We start from the raw sequence: 23952 nt of genomic DNA, 5'->3' as shown, positions 1-23952 counted from the left end.
CAAGTGCCAGTTTTATACACAGAATAGAATATGCTTGCTTTGCCTTTTAATAAAGTTGAAAAGTTTTGTTCTCATACTGATAAATCCATTCTTGGTTTAAATCCTGTTGACTTCAGGGGAGTTATACCTCCGATGAATGTGCACCATTCACTTTATAATAATACTAAACAGCTCAGTGATTATATCTTGAGGGCAAAAAGCTATGACCTGCATCGATTCCTATTGGATAAATGTGATCAGGAACCTCGTTTAGACAGAATGCCCTGCGGAAAACTCTTCAATATTTTGAAGGGGAGTGGTCAAGATTTTTTGGGGCCATTTTTACCTTGTCAGTTACCTTGTTATTAGTCCTAGTTGTAAGAGCTAATTGTCAGGAATCTTTCTTTTCTCAGTAGCCACTACTGAATAACTTAAGGTTAAACAAACTGATAGCATGTGTTCTGTAGTTTGTTTAGAAACTACTGTCCCATCACGTCTGGATCAGTTTGTTTAGTGGGGTTGCACTGAATGTGTGTGTCAGGGTTTTAGTTATTGGGAACATGACTGGACTGACTTTCTTAAAAAGAACAGGAGGACTTGTGGCACCTTAGAGACTAACAAGTTTATTAGAGCATAAGCTTTCGTGGGCTGCTGCCCACTTCTTTGGATGCTCTAATAAATTTGTTAGTCTCTAAGGTACCACAAGTACTCCTGTTCTTTTTGCGGATACAGACTAACACGGCTGCTACTCTGAAACCTGACTTTCTTAGTGCATTCCTTTTTTTTTTTTTTTTTTTTTTTTTTTTAACTCCAAGTGAATTTTCAGCCCTAGCTGAGTGGAGGGAAAACTCACTCCATTTCCTCTGTTTTGATAGTACTATACTTAGTTGTCATAGCTCCTGACTGAACAGTTATAAGGACTTGTATATAAGTTCGAGGTGACCTTGGATAAGTACATACCATCTTTAAAAATAAAATGACACTCTACAGCAGTAGTTAATGCTAAACATACTCAGACATGCTAGGCCCCATTCAACAAAAAAGTGCAAACTAATAGTTTTTACCAATTAAAAAAATACAACCATCATTTGGTCACCTAGTAAGGAACCTGTGTTTTAAAACTAATAACTACACTTAGCAGTCTCAAAACATTTAACAAATGTTAGCAAAACTTAGACACTTCAAGATATTTTTTCCCCCTGTTACTCTGATACTTATATACATTGGGTTCATTGCACTTACTTAGCAGCCTGATTTTCCTCTAAACATTAATTCTATCTTAATTCTCTGTTTGTTTGGCTTGGTTCTGGTTTAAGCAAAAACAATTCCTAAGTATCTGTCTTCAGTGGCAGCTTTCATTGACTCTTCTGGGTGCTTTGAGGCCAAATTAGTAGCTTAATCTACCTTGTTTAATAGTATACCCTTGCTTAGTTTGAATACTAGGTTTATTATGAATATTCTCATTCATTGATCTTTCAGTGAAAAGACTAAAAACGGAATTGGGGAATTTGTGAGTTCAAATCCAGCTTTAACACTAAAGCCTTGTCCACGCAGAAAGTTGTACGTGTGATACGTTGTATGTTTTAATACTGTTTTAGTTAAACTGGTGCAGCTTTGTGTCTAAACTCTTATCAGTTTATCTTGTATCAGTAAACATACAGGCACAAGGTAAACTGACGTATGTCATTTTAAACCAATGAGTCCTCACAGACAGAAGTTCTAATGATGTAACTAAACTGATTCAAGTTAAACCTGTGCAGCTTTTGTATATAGACAAGCTCAAGCGCTCTATTTGGAGTTGGGCCAATGGATACCTCAGTTCTTATGAGCCTAATAAGGGCTTAGGAACACAGAGTTGTTCCTGAATAACTCCATGTGTAGACACTGTTATTTTGGAACAAGAGTGCCCTATCCCTATTTTAAAGTGGATTAAGCTAAACAGGAGCAAGGCACTTTTGTTAAAAAATAAGAGTGTATATACTTGGAGTTATTAAGAATAGCTATTGCTTGTTTCTGCTTCCTTCACGGAGAGTCTCGGAACCCACATCAATTGAAGATATGAAATCAACAAACTTGTGTCTCAAAAGGCTGCGTTTTTGTTTTATTCTGTTTGAACAAACAGAATAAAACATTTTGGGAATCTGGCAAGAGAGTTGGCGAGCTGTTGGGATACAAATAAGCAAAAGGCTAACAAATAAGATCGCTGCTATTTGCGATAGTAGCAATAAATTATATACAACAGTCAGATATTAATAAACAATTTCAAAAATTTTATTCAGAACTATAGCCAAATGGGGAATCATTAAAGATTGCCCTAGTTGACTTTTTTTTAGTGGATTGTCTCTGTCACAGTTCTGACTCTCAGAAAGAACTTTCTGATGCTCCTCTGGAAACTGCAGAAATTACTCAGGCTATGAAAGAAATGAAGGTTGGAAAGACTCCTGAAGCAGATGGATTCACAATTGAATTTTACAAAAAGTTCTCTGAAACTTTAACACCTAGATTATTGAACGTATTCAGTGAGGCCAAGAATGAGCAAACTCTCTCACCTACTCTAACAGAGGCTGCTATTTCAGTTATTCCTAAACCTGGGAAAGAACTTGCACTATGTAGTAATTACAGGCCAGTTTCTTTAATCAATTGTGATGCTATGATTTTAGCCAAAGCTTTTGCTATGCAATTGTACAAAGGTCTCTCACACAAGACAAGCTTGTCATATTAGACAAGTTCTAATTGGAATGCTTAGACCTGACTTTCAGAGATGTTGAGCTCTCACAGCAGTCATTGAAAACTCTTAAGTGCTCAGCATCTTTGAAAGTCGGATCCAAAATGTCTTCGGTTGGGCACCTAAATTAAGGGCTACTCTATGAAAACTTGGTCCGTAAGCCTCTCAGCGTGAGGTAACTACCATGAGGTAAAATCCAAGTGAAGACAAGGCAGTTTGTAGTTTTTTCATACAAGTTAGCAAGCCAATTTAAAGGCTATGTTTTCATTGCCCAAAAAGGTGTGGGGAAATGGGTTAGAGTGAGTTATCTTGCTGTAAGATGCCACTCCCTTCTGACAGAGAAGACATAGCCATAGACTGGGAGGGAGCTTAGGGTTTATACTGATGTGCTAAGTTGTGAGAAACTGTAGCCTACCTTATCTTCACGAGGATTTTACCACCCATTAGCTAACTCAGATTAAGAACATACCTTTTTTCCTAGTGAAGATACAGCATAAGGTTGTGGCATTTCAAGTTCTTGGTCCCTGTTCTGAGACCTCTAACAAAGAACCTGTTGCAAGGAGCCTTTGATGTGAACACCTGCCTCCTAGGAGCGGAACTGAGGCCCTAACTCATTTCACAGGTGTCCTTTCCTAATGTGACCGACTGCTCATTCATTCAGTTCCATGATCTGTGTTCTTTGTCTTCATGAGCTCCCTTTTTAATAGTGCTGTGATGGGTGCATAGGAAGAAAGGTACTATACTTTTCAACTAGCACTCGATTGAATTTGGGCCGAAAGCACAATGATTGCTGAGTGAGCAATGCAGCAAAATTGTACTTGGGGAAAAAAAGTGCTGTTCCAGTTAACCAGGTTAAACTCTCAGCCAGTGCCTGCTAAATAGGAATGGGGATAATGGAAAATGTTTCTAAGCTGCGTTCATGTAACTGAAGTTGTTTTCTTGTGGCTTTGGCTGTGATGGAGAGCTGTGCACTGTTGGAGTACATCATCTTCACATTAGATTGGAAATGAGAAAATGTGACATTGAGCGCTAAAATCCAGCTGCCAGACAAACCCTGCCAGTGCTCAGCTAGGGATAAATTTGTTTTGATGTCCATTTAATGGGCACTCAGTGAACAAACTTGTAAGGGTTTTTTTTATGTGAATGTTTTGTAAACCAAAGGCTTAACCACAATTTCCTCACCATCTTCCTCCAAACATTTTCTCAAACTTGCAAGCCAGTATACTAATTCTGTGGAAGTAATTTCCAGCTCATGCGTCACTGTCCTAGGAAGGTCACTAAGGGCAGGTCTACACTACGGCAGGGATCAACACTCTGAGATCGATCCACTGGCGGTCGATTTAGCGTGTCTAGTAAAGACCCGCCAAATTGACTGCAGATCGCTCTCCAGTTGATCCCTGTACTCTACCCCCGATGAGAAGAGTAAGGTAAGTCAACGGGAGATTTTCTCCCGTCGACCCCCCCGAGTGTAACTCGACCTAAGGTACGTCGACTAACGTAGCTGGAGTTGCATAGCGTAGGTCGACTTGCTGCGGTAGTGTAGACATAGCCTGAGTGGTCACTACCTTTCTTCTTTTTAAAAAAAACAAACTGCTTGGTATTCTATGGCCTAATGATGGCTGCTCTGCTAACAGAATGATCCTGAAATATTCAGTTGTTTTATCTGTGCAACTAGATGCCGTCATAACTTTTGCACGGTCATTCTTTTTTAAAGGGGAGTGAGTGTTTATCTCAAGCACTTGATTTGAAATGTTAACAGGAATAGCTGGTGAGGTGAGCAAAAGTGTGAAGGCCAGATTTTCAAATGTGTTCCACTCCCATTGAAAAATTTTCCATTTTTTAAATGGGAAAAGGCAACTGTAAAAGGAATTGGCAGAAGGACCAGAAATTATTTGAAGCTTTTCTGAAATTGACTTGATAATTACAGTACCTTCTCAGCTGAATTAATATGCTTTAGGCATAAAATAACTTTAGGAGTCTGGCTAACTAAGGCTAAGTCTTCACTGCAAAAAAACTGCATTTTTTTTTTTAATGAGGAAATCGCTATCTTGATGTAAAATCCTAGTGGAGAAAAGGCACAGGTAGTTTTTACATCAAGGTGGCTACTTGTGGTCAACCCTATAATCTCTCCTGTCCACCTGGACTTTATCTCCATGTAGCTACACAGAGGCAAGAAATATTTTTCTTGTCTCCACTAAGATTTTACTTTGAGATGTTAAAATGGAACCTTTTTTTTTTTTTTTTTAGTGAAGACATAGCCTCTGAATTCCAGTCTTCTACTCTCAAAAAGTGGAAATATGGGTTTCCAGCTCTCTCTCAGCATTCTTAGTTGGACAGCAAATCCATTAAGACTTTGTCCTTTTATACTTCTCACATGTAACTCCTTTAATTTTGCATAATAATAGCTGATAATTTTTACTCTGAAGCTTTAAGGACCTCTTCCTAGTGCAAGTAGGGAACAATGGAGCACATGCTGTGAAATGCCATCAGGCATTGTGCTGCAAGGAAGGGCTGCTTTTTCCCTGTTTCAGAAGTGTGGGAATGTGCAATATGGACACTAGTAAGGGCAAAAAGGTGAAGAGAACTGCAGGGAGGTGGGAATGGGAATACAGTTCAGCAGAAGTGTGGCTGTCTGAGTGGCAGTCTTATCAGCGTGAAATAACCACTTTGCTACCACTGCTTCCCATTAGTTATAATTACATTCTCTGTTGGGGTGTCTGCTCCTGTCAATAAATCCCTTTTTCTCCCACCATCCCCTTTGTTTATAATCATCCTTATCTCTTCTCTAACCTTGCTTCTGATGGTCTTAGTCAGGAACCTAGTGACCACCTTTCTCTGATCAAATTTACAGCCAAGCTTTCCCTCCTCCATTCCTGTACCCCGACAAGTATAAATGATGAGATCTTTCTCCTTTTGTCAGCTGTCATCAGAAAAAATAGAACATCTATTCACAATGTAGTAGTACTTGATAAATGTGAAACTTGCAAGTTAAGATATTAAAATCAGTTGCACATGATGTAAACGGAAAACAAAATAGGGGAGAAAAAACATTGATGCTAGGTTTGGTTGACAAATTTAGATGTTTGGCTCAAAGCCATAAGTGATAACTCCCCCCTCTCCTCCTCCAAAAAATCTATTCCATTTCCTGTTTAAAATTCCCTTCCCCTAATGACTGGCTGCGACTGGCTGGGGTGGTAACTCAAAGGGATACTAGTCCATATCTTAAATTAGTGGTTATGCAATGCCAATACCTGCATTAAACTATTGGTTTCAAGTAACCAAATTAGAAATCAGATTATGTAGGGAAGGCAGTGTGGCCTCATGGATGGAGCATTGCACTAGGACATGGGAGACCTGTTAGTGGCTCTGCTACTGGTCTGCTGGGTGACCTCTCTGTGCCTCCATTTCCCCATCTGTAAAATGGAGATTGAGACTGATCTTTGAGGAGGGCTTTGAGATCTATGGATGAAAAATGCTAAATAACAGCTATGTGGTTATTAGGTTGATTTCTCTTTATAACCTGTGCATTGTTCTGCTGTAATGTCTAAAATGCTTCTTATTCCTATACCAACAGGAGCTTGTGAGCGGCTACAGGACAAAAATGTTTCACTTAAGGACTTGTGCTGTTAAATTGCGGCCATTGACGGCCTCACAGACTGTTAAGACAATTTCCCAACACAAGCTGGCAGCACCACGGACGTTTCAACAAATCAGGAGCTACAGTGCACCTGTTGCTGCTGAGCCATTTTTGAGTGGGACTAGTTCGAACTATGTGGAGGAAATGTACTATGCTTGGCTGGAAAATCCTAAAAGTGTACATAAGGTAAGGAGGAGCAACTGCCCCAGGATATTGTTGTTTCATCTCCTCTGTGTGTGTGTGAGAGAGAGAGCCAAATGGCATGTTCAGGTAAGTGCAAATGTCGAGAATTTGGCATGAAGAGCCTGTGAATCATGAATCATCAGTTCCACATCTGCTTTTGCGAAAAGAATCAACAGCATTTAGCTGAGCAGTAGCGAAACAATATGATTCTTCTTTGTTCTGCATTGAATCCACCAAGCCCAGAGCATTCCGTCAATATGGGATATTCCACTTCGGGACTCAAACGTGGATACGAAGAGGAGGAGTTGCCTTTCTTGGGAATCCCCCCTTTTGCTGAGCTGCTGCTTTTCCTTTGTGATGAAATGTTGGGAGAACAGGGAGGCGGGAATTGAGTTCAAATTCTGATCTTTGTCCATTCCGCTATTAATGTGTAATGCAAATTGTGCTCGATGCTGCTGTATTTGATCTATGTGTAAGTACACTGGCTCTGCTTTAGAGTTCTTATAACACCATTTGGATGGCAAAATGTGGCTATAAAATTCAGCCTGCCACTACAACTTGGTGGTGGGATTGGTTCAAATCACCCATCGTGGTGAGCAGTGATCTTTCTACCAGCCATTTCTTAACTTTCCTTCAAGCAACTAACTTAAGAAGATAACTGTTATAAGGTTTAAAGGTGCAGAACTGTAGTGAGTATTAGTCTACCCAGAGTTTGTATCGGGGAGCATGCCACCTCGAAATCTGTCACCAACATACACCTAGCTTTGGCCTAATGGCCATCAAAATACAGTCAAACTTTGGCCACGCTCCTGTGGTAAATTACTATACAGTGAAACTTGTAGCCCTATTAGAAGGCTATATTCAACCATATATAAATGTGTGCAACTCTATTTGACATACATGTCACTTAAATCCCTCTTCAGCGGGGCTGAATTTGGACTGCAGAATGCTGTCAGTTGGATGGTAGTTGCCAGGAGCCATTACCAAGGGAAGTATCACTGGGAAGTCTGAGGAATAACTGTGAGAAGCTAATAGACATTGAACTAAGGCTGCTGTTGCTATACGCTGTGTAGTCTTAGTTATAAAATGTGAAATTAAAAACACTGCCACTAGGAAGGAATGGTTGGTGGGGCTAGGAGGTAATCTTCAGCCTCATGTCTAAGGAAAGTCTACGTTGCCTTTTCATCTCAGGCCAAGCTTTGGAGAGGCTGTTAACTGAGACCTAGAAGTGGGTGTAGAGAACTGGAGTTCTGAAAGCCTACTGCATGTCCCTCTTATTCTGGCATGTGCAGAGAGATTTCTCTTCTGAGTAATTCAGATCTTCCAGTACCATGGGAATTTATAAAGATTGCCCTGTGAGATCTACATGTCCCTTGAGATACAAAGCAACAGAACAGTATTTCAGTTCCTGTTCAGTGAACTATAATGAAGACCAGAACAAACATCCCACAAACCAGAACTCACTCTTTTATTCTCCTTTATTCTGCCCTCAACAGACATGCATGTCAATATTAAATACCTGTGAAATTTCAGTAGTGGTCTCATACAGCCAGAATACATAGCCCTATCTATCTCTGGGATGATACTTGGCCGAAAAGTTTTCAGATGGGAGGAAAGCCAAATTTTGGTCTCCCTCTTAAATAAACAAGGTTTTTTTTTTTTTTTTTTTTAAACATTGGGTGTTTTTCCTAGGATTGTGGGGGGTGGGGCACCAAAATACAGAACTGCTCCCAGTCAAGGCTTTCTGTGTTTAATTATTGACGCAGAGAGCACTTAACTCTGAAAGAACAAAGCTACATAATTTTGGATTATGTGCCATTTGGCACAGCAGTAATTTAAGAAGAAAGTTGTGTATTTTTCATGCAGATTTTCTGTTATGTGGAATAATTTATTTTAAAAGGTGTATATAGAACTTCTAAGCTGCTGCACATGCGTCTTAGTCTTATAATCTAATTTATAGTAAAGTGAGTTGGTGTCATAACACTCATCCTTTTGATACATGTGACTACACCTCTTACAGAGCCCCACAACAGACTTCTTTAAAAGGTGATTATTTTGCCAGTCCACAGACCTTACTTAACACCTCCTTCAAGGGATGTTCAAGGCAAAACACTGACCTGGTAATAAACTGAGAGCAATCTGTTGCAGGTGTCCTGTGAGTAACTTCAGAGCATGTTGGGCTTTTCAAAAATCCCACCCCACCCCCCCCTTTTTTTTTTTTAAACTAAGGCAGGCTGCATGCTGGCTGTGACCCTAAAATAAGAGGGTTACGTTTTTCTTTATATAGACACATTGATCGATCTTAAGGCCAGATGAGACCATTAGATCCTCTAGTCTCACCTCCTGCACACTACATGCCATGGAATTTCATCGCAATTTCTTGTGACTAGGCCTCAGTGTAAGCCAGAATGCTATCCAAGGTGTATAGTTCTTGTTAGCATAAGCAAAAACCCTTAACCCTGAGAAATGCAGGTGTCTGGCACTAGATACTTCTTGGAAATGTTTCTGGACTGTATTTGTAAAATGTAAGAATATTTAATACTCTCTGAATTTCTAACTCTCTTGTCCTTTGATGTGTCACATGCTGCAGGAGCAGAAGGCTTCAAAATCAGTAGCTGACTTTTTTTTTTTTTTTTTTAATTTTAAACCAGCCCTCCTAGAGCTTTGTAAGCTGCCAGTAGCTGGAATGTACACAAGTTCTTGCTCTCTTGTGATCTTGTTCCAGGAGCAAGCCTTGTGTGCAAGGTTAGGGCTTTGGGGCAGTAATTAAAAACCTGGTGCCTCTTTTCTACAGATACAACAGTTGAGCCACAAATGGTAGAAAACTGGAAGTCAGCAGCTGAATTGTGCCTGCTGTTCGCCATAGAAATAGAGGTCAGGTCAGCTGAAATAACCTTTATATCCTACTTTTCTAAACAACTTCATATTTATGTAATTCCCTTTGGCCCCTGTTTCCATGGCTAGGCTGCTGGTAACTGGCAAGCAGCCATACCTGAGAGAGAACTTGCTTGTACAAGGATCGGCAACCTTTCAGAAGTGGTGTGCCGAGTCTTCATTTATTCACTCTAATTTAAGGCTTTGCTCGCCAGTAATACATTTTAACGTTTTTAGAAGGTCTCTTTCTATAAGTCTATAATATATAACCAGGGCCGGCGCAACCCATTAGGCGACCTAGGCGGTCGCCTAGGGCACTACAGTTTGGGGGGTGGCGACCGCAGTGGTATTTGGGCAGCGGGACCTTCCGCCGCCTCCGTTGGGGGTGGCATTTCTGGGCGGGACCTTCCGCCACCTAGGGCAGCAGAAAAGCTGGCGGCGCTCCTGAATATAACTAATCTATTGTTGTATGTAAAGTAAATAACATTTTCAAAATGTTTAAGAAGCTTCATTTAAAATTTAAATTTAAAATGCAGAGGCCCCCTGACCAGTGGCCAGGACCTGGGCAGTGTGAGTGCCACTGAAAATCAGCTCGGCACGCGTGCCATAGGTTGCCTACCCCTATGCTTGTAGATGTCAGCTGCTAACTCTTTAATGTAATCTCCATATTGACACTCCAAAACCAACTATGGATTTTAGGAGCCTTTTGGTAACCTAAATCTGTGGTCCTCAAATCGGAGAAATTGCTCAAGGTGTTATTTGGATGGGCAAACTGGATACATAGCTGCACGGCTTGGTTAACCATGCGATTAAAATCTTTGCTAGCCAGCCAGGTGTTTTTTATAGTAATTGCCTTCTAACTGTCTGGAGGGATGAGTACAAGAGTTGGGAGTCTGCAGTCCTAGGTTCTAATCCCAGCACTGCAACTGATTTGCAGTGTGGTGTTGGACAAATCACTTTTCCCTCTGTGACAGGTTTCAGTGGTAGCCATATTAGTCTGTTCCAGCAAAAAAAAACGAGGAGTCCTTGCGGCACCTTAGAGACTAACAAATTTATTTGGGCATAAGCTTTCGTGGGCTAGAACCCACTTCATCAGATGTATGAAGTAAAAAATACAGGAGCAGGTATAAATACATGAAGGGATGGGGGTGCTTTACCAAGTGTGAGGTCAGTCTAATGAGATAAATCAATTAACAGCAGGATACCAAGGGAGGAAAAATCTCTTTTGAAGTGGTAAGAGAGAGGCCCATTACAGACAGTTGACAAGAAGGTGTGAGTAACAGTAGGGATAAATTAGTATTGGGGAAGTTAAGTTTAGGTTTTGTAATGACCCAACCACTCCCAGTCTTTATTCAGGCCTAATCTGATGGTATCTAGTTGGCAAATTAATTCCAGTTCTGCAGCTTCACGTTGGAGTCTGTTTTTGAAGTTTTTGTTGTTGAAGAATTGCCACTTTGAGGTCTGTTACTGAGTGACCAGAGAAATTGAAGTTTCTTCTACTAGTTTTTGAATGTTATGATTTCTGATGTCAGATTTGTGTCCATTTATTCTTTTGCGTAGAGACTGTCCCCGGTGCCTGCTCTGTCCACGTATCTATTCAAGGGATACCATCATAGGACCTAACCACATCAGCCACACCATCCAGGGCTCATTCACCTGCACATCTACCAATGTGATATATGCCATCACGCCAGCAATGCCCCTACTCCATGTACATTGGCCAAACCGGACAGTCTCTTCCAGTTCTGGCACTAACAATCATAATGCAACACCATCAATGTCATGCTGGTGGTTATTTAGTTGAGGGCCAGATGGCCATAAATCTAAGCTGCCATTTATCAGCGGCTTAGAAATCCCTCCCCCACCAACATCCCTAAATAGCCTCTTAAAATAAAAATATACTAACACGCACAAAGTATCCTTAGTCCAGCCCCAAGTGCAGCTGGACTGGTGGGGGTAATGTATACTGTCAGCAGTATCTTAATCGGATCAAAAAGAACAGGATGTGAAATTTTGTCTCTTACGAGTCTGTTAACCATCACATTCTTGCCTGCCCTGTATGTGACCATAATATCACTTTCTGTTTCTGTACCTTTCCTGTGCAGCGTTAGCTTAAGTAAACATTTGACAGGACGGATTTTTCACTAGCTTTCTTACACTCCCCTTCCAAACATCTTGTTTTTCTGCTCTCTTCCTCTGATCTCATTCTCACAAGTCTGACAGCAAGCTTCCTTTTGACTCTAGCAACAAGGAGTTAGCTTCCTTATCTGGTTTTCACTGCGTGCTGACACACCCAGTTATTGCAGTAATTAGTGTAGTGCATTTATTGTTCCACACTAGTACAGATTGTTCTACTAGCTTCTCCAGGAGCAAACAGGGCACTGATCCCTGTGTGCACTTGAGTGCACTAGTGTTATACTTGTCCATGGTGAATTCGTTCAGTAGGGTCACAACTTGGTGTCATAGCATCTTGGCGGGGAGGGGGTAACTATGGTTGAGGGAGCTCCAGACCTGTCCCCACAGGAACGATGGACAGCAGTGAAGCCAGTGAAGCCTCTCCAGAATTAGCATTGCTCAGCGTGGGTGTTTTACCTTACTGAAAACAAGCCTGCGCTCTTTTCATAGTACCTCTGTTGTATATTGCTTTAAGCAACCTAATGGCTAGAGCAAGGCACTGGGACTCAGAAGAGTATATGGACTGGATTCAACTCCTTGCTCTGCCCCAGCCGCCTATATAACCTTGGGCAAGTTATGTCCCCCCTGCCTCAGTTTCTCCACGTGTAAAATAGTGAAAGCACTCTGAGATCTCCTGATGAAAACAGGTAAGCTAGATCACTATTTAAGTAGAGGCTGCCATCTCAAGTAAGCAGCACCAGACCGGAAACAGAGGTTTCAGACTAGTCAGTGTACCACTCCCTCCTGCTCTCCATATTATCATTCTGCTTCTCAAGTGACGGTGATAGTGGAACTAATGCCTGAGGCTTTATTGCACTCTGCACTTAGATAACTTTCTTCAATGCCTGCTGATTTTAGTGGGCACAGTTTTTGACCCATCATTTCCAAGTTAGTGTCATTCTCTTGTGTCCTCTTCTCTAGCTTTGAGAAATCCCATCTTCCCTGCTCATATCCATTCACAATGCTGCTGTAAAAAGCACTTTCTGGCCTGTCTCTTTGACCACGTCACCCCCCACCCTTTCTCCATCCCATCAAACATAGGCTACTTATCTTCACTTCCGAGGCCCTTTGCAGCCTATCCCTATCCTACCTATCATCTCAGGAGCTAGCGAGGTGTTGACAGCTGCCTCTGCTCTGCCAGTCATGGCAGCCTTCATCGTCCACTTGCTATCCTTTCAGACCAGCTCCTTTGTGCTTTCCCCCATGCCTGGGAGAAGCTCCCCACAGACATTGGCAGAGCCACCTCATTGTCCTCCTTTATAGCTCTTCTCAGCCATGGTGCCTACAAAAAGCTTGACAGTGGTTAGGCACGTGCTGTGCGAAGAGCTTTGCCAATGGTCCAGGGTAATTCCATCCTGTGGGCATACGTTTGAATGGTCTTGGCAGCAAATGTGAGCTTGCTCTGTCAGTTGATGTTTTTGGAACACTCAATGGGCTCTGTGTGGTCTCTGTGACTATAACGCTTTATTTTCCCAGTATGATTGTTGCTGTTTATGTGTACTTGTATTGTGCCATTCAGTTTGAAGGCTTCCAAAGTGATTTAGGGACTATGAGTTTATCCTTGGAATACTTTATTTAATCTTTCCTGTGGTGGTTGTAGTATCTGAGCACTTATACCTCCTTATCAGCTGGATATGTGAACTCAGCTGGGTCTAATATATTGTACTAGTTTATAATAGGCCTTTTCTTGGTCCTACATATCTTATACATACAGCATGTAACATGATGGTCCAATGCTAATCACACGATCTCAGTTTTAGTACAAAGAACAAACTTTCACAGAATTTCCCCCCAGAGTTATAACTTGTGAAAACTGATCCACAAAATGTACTCTAGTCATTTTGTTGACTAAAGTTAATGCTGATTGGTTTTTTTATCCCCCATACATACAATCGCTCAAACTCTAACCCCTGAGTCATCTTATAATTCATTTAACCCACAAACTTGAAACTAACCTTTGTGGGGAGGGTTTAAGCCAGTGTAAGTATTGGGATCTTCTGCGGCCTTTTCTAAATAGCTTTAGCACTGGGGTGTCAGGATTGTGCGTCTCTCACATGCACAGGCACACTCTATCCCCAATACAGTTAAAGCAGTTCATCCCCAAATGTGGAACCAGTTATACTCATATAGCTTATTCCCTTTCCTATATGATGACAACTATACCAGTATAAGCATCCTGATACCAGCAGAAGTGCATCCATGTTGTGCAGGTTATATACTGGTATAGTTAAAGCAGTACAGTTTTCTAGTATGGAGAAGGATTTCATGCCAATGAGTGATCTGAACCTCCTCTCCTTCTGTGTTTCTTTGAAAAGATGGTTTATCCAGCTCTGCGGAACCTGCTAACATAGTCCTGGGGTATTGGTTTAATACTTATTCCCCAGAGGCATGCTCTTCTGCAACATTGTGGGTTTCCTTAGTGAACTTCCATCAAAGTCCTGAGCTGGGTTGACCCTGAATAGCTTCATGTTAAACAAAGCCACAGCTGCAATGTAACTAATTCTTCACATGTAAACTGAAGCAAACCTGTGACACGGTCACAAATGCCACGGTAGAAAGAGTCCTGCAAGTCTTGTATAAATCCTGTTGCATATGTGTGCAAGAGGTGCATCTCGAATGCAGTGATCTGGTAACGCTCCAGTGCCTCAGTGGTGCTCCCAGAGCAGACTTGTTTCACTTAACCTTGTTTTCAGTGACCAGGCAAAAACCGTGTGTATCTCTGTCTAACACATTGAATAGAATCTGCGACAGCCTTGCACTGTGCTATTTAACTTCTTAAGCCTAAAAAGGTCAAACTAGTACAATTTAAGTGCAAATCTAACCTTGACACCACTGTGTGTAAGCCTTATCTCCCCTCTCTGCTCTTATTCATGTCCCGTGCCCCTTGTCATTTTTCCATGTTATGTCTAATGTAGGCCTAGTTTATGGAATTACTATGAGCTCCAAGTGAGGGATGGCACATAGACCAGACCAAGAACTGTAGTGTAACTTGAAATCCTTGCTCAAGAGAGGTAAGCTGTGCCAGTCCTATACCTAGTTCGGTTTACTCCCATCCCCCTTTCGAGTTGACTCAGCTGCACTGGCTGGTGTGTTGCAGTGAGCAAAAGCAGTGCTCCCCACCCACTCTCTACCCACAGCCCAGCCATGTCACCAATCTGCATAGGGCAGGGAGGAGGTGTTTTTATGCACCTTACTCCTGTGCATGGGTATGGAGAGAGCTAGGGTACTTAGAAGGTCTTCAGTCTTTTTAGCTGCCTATAGCTTCAGTCTTGACACTGTTAGTAATAAACACTTGTTTCTCTATCTAGGGCCCAGTTATGTAATCTTTATTGCTGTAAGGGTTGCACGATTGGTCCCCTAATGTATAGTGCGATGTAAGAGATCTGGTGGTGCCTTGCTTGAACTGTTAGCGAGGTTACACTAATACTTTTCGGGCAGGAGGTGAAGGGATTGGCTAGTGCTAGCTGGGGCAAACTACAACTCTTCCTGTATATATTGCTATTAGTTATAGCTGGGATACACCTGTTCTGAGCCTTGATTAATAAGTTTCACTTTCACACTGCCACACTAAAATGAAGTATCAGCTTGATCCTATGTTTCCATCAATCCAGTACTGTTCATGAGTAGGGCAAGCTCCATATGAGAGAACTGCACTGCTGTGAGATGACCAAATCTGTGGACACATCCTTGGGTATAACTGAAGTTGCCTGGCATATTATCACGCAGTGTATCCCTAGGGCCACTTGGAACTATTGACTATGGCACAGCAAGATGATAGTAACTGAGTCTTATAAAACCAGGTTCTTACCCAAGAAAGCTTATGCTCCCAATACTTCTGTTAGTCTTAAAGGTGCCACAGGACCCTCTGTTGCTTGTAAAACCATGTAGTATTTAATAAATGTTTCCTTGCAATAGGATCTCTGAGTCTGCAGAAAGATGAAAGGAAAACAAAAGGCAGGTGGTTCTTTTCCGGTTAATGTACAATGACATGCAAAGAAGTAAGGCTCTGACTGCTTAGTTTGGAGCCAGCTGGTGCAGCGTCATTGGGCAGAGAAGGCTGGCTCTGCCTCCCTCTCTGAGGAGAGGACTGGAGAGTTCTATGCGAGTGCTCTGTATAATCCATTAGGACTCAGCAGGGATTGGTCGGGGGGAGGTTTTCTTGAAAGAAAACTTAATACTTAAAAAAAAAAAAAAAACACGCTGGTGTTGTAATATGTATGATTTTAAAACATGAGACTAGCCTTGAATTTTGGCTTTAGTATTAAGAGCAAGATGCTGTATCATGTTTGCTCCTCCTGTCCCATACAGTGAGTGTGCTCAGCAAATGACAGACAAGATATACCTGTGGGATCCCTAAGGCCTGGTCTAAACTTTCAAGTTTCACCCTCAACTATGTTTGGAGTCTGACTTTTTTCCTCCTGATATAGTTATACCATACAAGCCCTATTGTAGACAGCTATACAAGTACACCTCTACCTCGGTATAACGCTGTCCTCGGGAGCCAAAAAATCTTACCGCGTTATAGGTGAAACCGCGTTATATCGAACTTGCTTTGATCCACCTGAGTGCGCAGGCCCTTCCCTTCCCCCCCCCCCGCCCCCCGGAGCATTGCTTTACTGTGTTATATCGGGTCGTGTTATATCGGGGTAGAGGTGTATAAAGATGGTTATCCCAGTATAGCTTATTCCCCTTCCCATATGAGCTATACTGTTATAAGCACTTTTATGTCTATATAATAGTATCCACACTATTAGAAGGGAGGTTGTACCAATTTTAACTATATCAGTGTGGTTAAAGCACTATAACTTTTATGTGCAGACATGCCAGACAAGACTTGTTGTTGAATTTGCTGTAGTATGGGCACTTCGTCTTAGTCTGGTCCTATTAAGAATTGGTGTAATTACATACTGATAGAAGAATTGGAATGACTGTACACAATGAAGCTTTTAAAGTCAGTTTAATCTTAGCAAAGAGGGGAGAAGGTTGAATAATGCTTCTCTGTGCTCCCCATCTTTTAAAAGATGTGCCCAAACTGTCTGGCTATTTTGTAACCCTTGTATTGTAAACATCTGGCAGCTGCTCAACACAGCCTGATATGTCTGGCCTCTTGTTTGCCTGCTGAACATAATGGGTCATATTTATGCCCCCAGTGTACACTACAGACTTCTCTGCAGTTCCACTAGGGATGAATGTAGCCCAGCGAGTGACCTTTTTACTCAGGTATGTTAGCTGCCCTGTCTGTGTGAGCACTGGGGTTGCCTTACCCCCATGCATGAAGGTTGGAAAAAGCAATTAGGCTGCTGTCTGCTGTGACACCTGCAGGGTGAGAGCTATGGAAATAGCTACTAAACAGTAGTGCAGGAATTTTTGCATTTTGGGGGGGAGGGAGGAAATGGGGGAGGGGTGAATTCCTTCCAGGAAAAACACTTTTTTTAGTTTGAAATAGCATGAATTCCTGCCTGATGGCCTTTCTCCTCCCCAGACAGGAAATTGCTCCCTCTTCCTGGGAACTGTTTGCAGCAGTACTGGCTCCCAGACAGCATCTCTGCCTTTCCTCTAGAGAGGAAAGGGACCCAGGAGTACAACTGTCCCTCTGGGACCTTGGGAGGAGGGCTAGAGGAGATGGAAGATCTTAAGACCCAGGGAGCTAAAAATGAATGCTGTGTGCTGGTTGACTGATTGCCTCTAACGCCAGGCCACTAAAACTCATCACATGATCCAGCTTCTTAAACACAACTTGCTTCAGTGTTAAAGCCTCGGTTCTTTACTCTGTGAGGGTGACTTGAAAACACAAGTATGCGATCCAGTCACAATATAGTGACTCATCTTCTTTCAAACCATTTTCCAGTATTATAACAGTTAATTCTGGGACCAAGAGACACAGAAAATTAGATGCCATTCTCTGCTTCCCCACAAAAAAAGCAGGAACAATTAGTTAAACTATCTCTAGAGGCTAGTCTGTTTCCTTCAGTAATCTTCTCTTGGGCAGCAAGTCTGAAGTATAGGTATTTGCAGTCCTGTCTGGGCTCATGGGCATCCATCCTTTTGTTCAGCAACACTGTTGGGCAATTATAAATGGCTGCAAAGATTTTTAGCTTAAGTTAAATACTGAACTAGACATACGTTCAGTATAGACCCCAGCTGAGTGTTCCAGCTATGGGAGAGTGTTGTGTAAATCTCTGGATGTGTGTGCCTGGTTTCTCTGCCGGGAATGGGAACTTGGGTGTCAAGGCAAAAGAGATCTGAGATTGCCAGTAGTAAATTATGTAGAGTTTCTGGGCTAGCATCCATGCTTCAAACGTATCTAGTTGTTTATAGTCCAAAGTACAGCACACACATTTGGGTAAACTGAGGTGATAAATGATTCCCTTCAAGGTCATATTGAAGACAGGCTTTGTTGCAATATGTTTTGCAGAATTCACAAGGTCTGTCAGTGTACAAAGTCTCATCTCAAAATTTTTTTGGCATGACTCAAACAGGCTTGTTTGGCTGACAATGCCCTTTACAATCAAATGAAGTTGTGATGATGAAAGCTAAGGATCCCAGCTTTCCAATGTACTGGACCGTTTAACGCCTGATCTCCTAAACGATCAGACCAAGACATAGATGGCCATCGAGGTCTCTAGGTGGTCATTGGTTCCTAAGTCTATCAGTGCATGTTTTGCTCTAATCAGAGACAGTTGGATCAGAGTAACTTTCAGATCCTATCCGTTTTTCGTCTGGCTCCTCTTGAACGGGATGTGACTGACTAGCAAACACTTAATTCCTGACAGCATGATGATACAAGGTCTGTGTTTCTCTGTAGATCAGGTATGAGAGCAGTCAGCCATGGACAGCTGGGAATCAAATTGTCGAGGAGACCATCTGAAAGAAAACAGAGGTCCGTAAAGTGGCCTTCACTGACTGTAGTAGGGAAAGATGCACTTTCCCTTAGATAGTATATACATGCTGTTAGAGACGGATCCAACTCTGTGTGCTTCAGTGGTTCCTAATCACCAATCTAGATTTTAATACGGTGCCCATTTTGTGATATCCGGGGAATGATACCTGGCCTGGTACTGATCATGCCCCAGTAACTGGCACTGACTTTCTCCTGTGCATTAGCGAGCCTCTGTATAGTGCCTGTATGTTGCTAGCCTGCTGCATTCCATGGGCACCGAAACCCATAGTGGAGTGTGAGCTCTTTCCAACCAGAGCTCTCACTCATCGGGGTAGTGTGTGGAGTTGTCTGGATGCTGTTTGGTGAGATGTTGCTGAGCAACTGGGCTAGTAAGGGATCTGCTTATGAAATTGTATTTGTGCTGTGAGTTTAGTTCAAACTATTCACAACCACAAAATGGCACATTATTCTCGTTATGAGAACATTCATAGAATCATAGACTTTAAGGTCAGAAGGGACCATTATAAAATCATCTAGTCTGATGGCACGACGCAGGCCACAGAATCTCACCCACCCTCTCCTGTATCAAATCCCTAATCTATGTCTGAGCTATTGAAGTGCTCAAATTGTGGTGTAAAAACTTGAAGGTGCAGAGAATCCTCCAGCAAGTGACCCTTGCCCCACGCTGCAGAGGAAGGCGAAAAACCCCCAGGACCTCTGCCAATGCCAAAATTCCTTCCCAACCCCAAATATTGCCATCAGCTAACCCCTGAGCATGTGGGCAAGACTCACCAGCCAGACACCCAGGAAAGAATTCTCTGTAGTAACTCAGATCCCACCCCATCTAACATCCCATCAAGGCCATTGGGCATATTTACCACTAATAGTCAAAGATGAATTAATTGCCAATTACCATCCCCTCTATAGACTTATCAAGCTTAGTCCTGAAGGCAGATATGTCTTTTGCCCCCACTGCTCCCTTTGGAAGGCTGTTCCAAAACTTCACTCCTCTGATGGTTAGAAACCTTTTGAATCTCCTTTCATAAGACAGGTTTTCCATTCCTCGGATCATCCTAGTAGCCTTTCTCTGCACCTGTTCCAGTTTGAATTCATCCTTCTTAAACATGGGAGACCAGAACTGCACACACTATTCCAGATGAGGTCTCACCAGGGGTAGGCAACCTATGGCACGCGTGCCGAGCTGATTTTCAGTGGCACTCACACTGCCCGGGGGGGGGGGTGAGTGGCTCCCAGAATCGCGGCCATGGGGACCGTGCTGTGCTTTGCAGAGCCACCTGCCCTCCCCTTGCACCAAATGGGAGCTGCCCCAGGTAAGTACTCTGCACCTCCTGCCTGCCCCAGCCCTGAGCCTCCTTCCGCACCCTGACTCCTTCCCAGACCCTGCACCCCCAGCCCTGAGCCTCAGGGGTAAGCCGGGGCTCCTCCCCACCACAGAACAGTACAGTATATAATGCCTTTTGTCTGCCCCCAAAAAACTTCCTTGGAATCTAACCCCCCGCATTTACATTAAATCTTATGGGGAAAATTGGATTCATTTAACGTCGTTTCACTTAAAGTTGCATTTTTCAGGAACATAACTACAACGTTAAATGAGGAGTTACTGTAAATTCAAATCTATATGCCCACTCTTGCAGAAAATCCTGCTGATGGCTTTCTTGACTCTCTCTTGTCCACGTCCTTGCCCCCACCCTATGGAAATGGCTAGGCAGAACTTTCTAAGTTGTGTTAGATACAATTGGGCTGTGTCCCGTTGTTGCTTTTGTATCTAATGGACATTACTTATGCACTCAGCAAGATTAAACCCAAGGATAAAATCCTTGCTCCACTGAGATCTATGATGTCAGGGTGTAGTGGGGGCAGGATTTCATGCACGTGTTATAATGGAGGTAATGTAAGCATGTATATATAAACTACTGTAGAAATATCAGACTATTTCTGGCTCCATGGAGGTGGAGAGCAAAGCTAGCCAGGCAAATTTGATTTGTTTTTTGGACAGGATCACAAAAGCGGTAGATGTCACTTGGGTTCTAGCCCAAGCAATTTGATACAACATCTCAGTCTTAATTGCAATATTAATTTAAATTGGCTTAAATATAGAAGTATCACGTGGCATCGAAACTGGCCAAAGGACTATAAACATAAGGGACTGAGGAGGAAAGCATTTGAGGATACTGAACTGGAAGGTGTCACAAATTCTGGTGAGGACAAAGAGGAATACAGGCACCTAGGCAGAAAAGTGTATTTGCATTTTTTCTCCTAATATTTGCATCTGAACTACTGATTCCAGTGGAGCTGAAAGAATCCTAGGGGCGACAATATCTGTGCACTGCAGGAGCAATAAAAAGTGAATTCAGTTTTGGCTTGCATATGTAGAGGTAAAAAAGTCTCTGATAAAGACCTGGTGATGATGATAGTAGCTAGTCATTGGGTGAAAGACTAAGCTCTCTAATGCCTTACAAACTGGATCAGAAAGGAAATCAGTTTTCAACATGGGAAGAGGCTGATAGCAGGGTGCTGCATTGATGCATGCAGGAACAGGGGTGTCAGTACATACATTTTGATGTGTAAAAGCAAAACTTGCAGATGATGCAATTTATTACTTACCTAATTTCTTCAGGAGGACTTAACATGGGCACGACGGTAGCTGTTGAGATACAGTGCAGGGAAGTGCAACGTCATTAAACAACTCAGACCCTCATGATGGGTTCCAAACTAACTGTAACCATTCAGAGTAGCAGCCGTGTTAGTCTGTATCCGCAAAAAGAACAAGTACTTGTGGCACCTTAGAGACTAACATTTAATTGCACATAAGCTTTCGTGGGCTACAGCCCACTTCGTCAGATGCATAGAATGGAACATGTAGTAAGAACGAACACACACACAGACCATGAAAAGGTGGAAGTTGCCATACCAACTTTAAGAGGCTAATTAATTAAGATGAGCTATTATCAGTAACGGGGAAAAAAAACTTTTGTAGAGATAATCAAGATGGCCCATTTCAGACAGTTGACAAAAAGGTGTGAGGATACTTAATATGGGGAAATTGATTCAATTTGTGTAATGACCCAGCCACTCCCAGTCTCTATTCAAGCCAAAGTTAATGTTATCTAGTTTGCATATTAATTCAAGTTCAGCAGTTTCTTGTTGGAGTCTGTTTTTGAAGCTTTTCTGTTGCAAAATTGCCACCTTTAAGTCTATTACTGAGTGACCAGAGAGGTTGAAAAGTATCAGGGGGTAGCTGTGCATCCGAAGAAGTGAGGTTTTTACTCACGAAAGCTTATGCCCAAATAAATCTGTTAGTCTTTAAGGTGCCACCAGACTCCTTGTTGTTTTTTCAGAGAGGTTGAAGTGTTCTCCTACTGGTTTTTGAATGTTATGATTCTTGATGTCAGATTTGTGTCCATTTATTCTCTTGCGTAGAGACTGTCTGGTTTGGCCAATGTACATGGCAGAGGGGCATTCCTGGCACATGATGGCATATATCACATTGGTAGATGTGCAGGTGAACAAGCCCCTGATGGTGTGGCTGATGTGATTGGGTCCTATGATGGTGTCACTTGAAACAAAGCCCAATGCCAACGTATCTATTCAAGGATAGGTTCCTGGGTTAGTGTTTTTCGTGTGTGGTTGCTGGTGAGTATTTGCTTCAGGTTGGAGGGATGTCTGTAAGTGAGGACTGGTCTGTCTCCCAAGATCTGTGAGAGTGAGGGATCATCTTTCAGGCTAGGTTGTAGATCTTTGATGCGCTGGAGAGGTTTTAGTTGGGGGCTGAAGGTGACTGCTAGTGGCGTTCAGTTATTTTCTTTGTTGGGCCTGTCCTGTAGTAGGTGACTTCTGGGTACTCTTCTGGCTCTGTCAATCTGTTTTTTCACTTCAGCAGGTGGGTATTGTAGTTTTAAGAATGCTTGATAGAGATCTCGTAGGTGTTTGTCTCTGTCTGAGGGATTGGAGCAAATGCGGTTGTATCTTAGAGCTTGGCTGTAGACCATGGATTGTGTGTTGTGTCCTGGACGGAAGCTGGAGGCATGTAGGTAAGTATAGCAGTCAGTAGGTTTCCAGTATAGGGTAGTGGTTATGTGACCATCGCTTATTAGTACAGTAGTGTCTAGGAAATGGACCGCTTGTGTGGATTGGTCTAGGCTGAGGTTGATGGTGGGATGGAAATTTTTGAAATCATGGTGGAATTCCTCAAGGGCTTCTTTTCCTGGGTCCAGATGATGATGTCATCAATGTAGCACAAGTAGAGTAGGGGCGTTAGGGGATGAGAGCTAAGGAAGTGTTGTTCTAAGTCAGCCATAAAAATGTTGGCATACTGTGGGGCCATGCAGGTACCCATAGCAGTGCCGCTGACTTAAAGGTATATATTGTCCCCAAATGTGAAATAGTTGTAGTTGAGGACAAAGTCACAAAGTTCAGCCACCAGGTTAGCTGTGACATTATTGGGGATACTGTTCCTGATAGCTTGTAGTCCATCTTTGTGTGGAATATTGGTGTAGAGGGCTTCTACATCCATAGTGGCCAGGATGTGTTTTCTGGAAGATCACAGATGGATTGTAGTTTCCTCAGGAAGTCAGTGGTGTCGTGAAGATAGCTGGAAGTGCTGGTAGCGTAGGGCCTGAGGAGAGAGTCCACATAACCAGACAATCCTGCTGTTAGGGTGCCAGTGCCTGAGTTTTGGGGACAATATATACCTTTAAGTCAGCGGCACTGCTATGGGTACCCGCATGGCCCCACAGTATGCCAACATTTTTATGGCTGACTTAGAACAACGCTTCCTTAGCTCTCGTCCCCTATGGAAAGACTAAGACAAACTGGTTATCTTCTCTCTGCCACTCTTTACTTTATAAACTCCTGTCAGGTCAGTTGGGTGATCCTATTTACTCTTTTTCACAAGAACAAAGGGATGCCCAATAAAATTCAAAGGTAACAATGTTTCTTACTTATTTTAAACTTGTTGCACACAGTACATAACTAATGTGTGGAACTCAGTCACAAGATTAGTAAAGCTAATAGCTTTATAGGTCAGCTCCTAAGGGTTATTTATCAGTAAATGTCGATAAACACGATCACTGTACACACTCAAACTGGCAAATAATCAAAATTTACAGATAGGTAAAATAAGAAAAATGCTGCTTGAGAACTAATTAGTTTGATTTAAGGGTACTTTGTTTATTTTGACATGTGATGTTGACCATTTGTGTTTTAATAGTTATGAAGCTTTAACTTTTTTTGTATCTCATTTCACTGTCAGTAAGTAATTATTTTCTAACTCTCCCCCAAAACTTTTTTTTGCCCAACTGAAAATTTAAATGGATAACAACTTAAAAAATGCTTTAAAATAAATATTATCCATTGAAATTATTTAAAAAAAATCAAATTATTCCAAGCGAATTTATAGATGTCTATTTTCATCCTATATGGTTTAGTTACTTGATAGTGGGGGTCGGGGGTAAGTGTGTGTGTTATGCCAGCATAGGT

General features: G+C 42.2%; 1 protein-coding gene across 6 annotated transcripts in view; it reads left to right on the top strand.

The window, feature by feature from the left end:
• OGDH (oxoglutarate dehydrogenase) overlaps positions 1 to 23952 on the top strand; it is a 103039-nt gene that overhangs the window by 2521 nt on the left and 76566 nt on the right. For 5 of the 6 annotated variants that reach the window (XM_008168313.4, XM_008168311.4, XM_024105225.3 and 2 more), the window contains one exon: positions 6279 to 6527. In XM_008168313.4, coding sequence (XP_008166535.1) covers positions 6306 to 6527 — 222 coding nt within the window. In that variant the 5' untranslated portion in view covers positions 6279 to 6305. Of the gene's footprint in view, positions 1 to 6278; positions 6528 to 23952 lie in introns of those variants that run through there. The other variant, XM_065584278.1, reaches the window with a different exon arrangement.

Source organism: Chrysemys picta, chromosome 2, assembly GCF_011386835.1.
Source record: "Chrysemys picta bellii isolate R12L10 chromosome 2, ASM1138683v2, whole genome shotgun sequence".
In the NCBI taxonomy this organism is placed as follows: Eukaryota; Metazoa; Chordata; order Testudines; family Emydidae; genus Chrysemys; species Chrysemys picta.
Note: the sequence above shows the minus strand (reverse complement) of the source record. Positions and strands in the feature narration are given on the sequence as shown.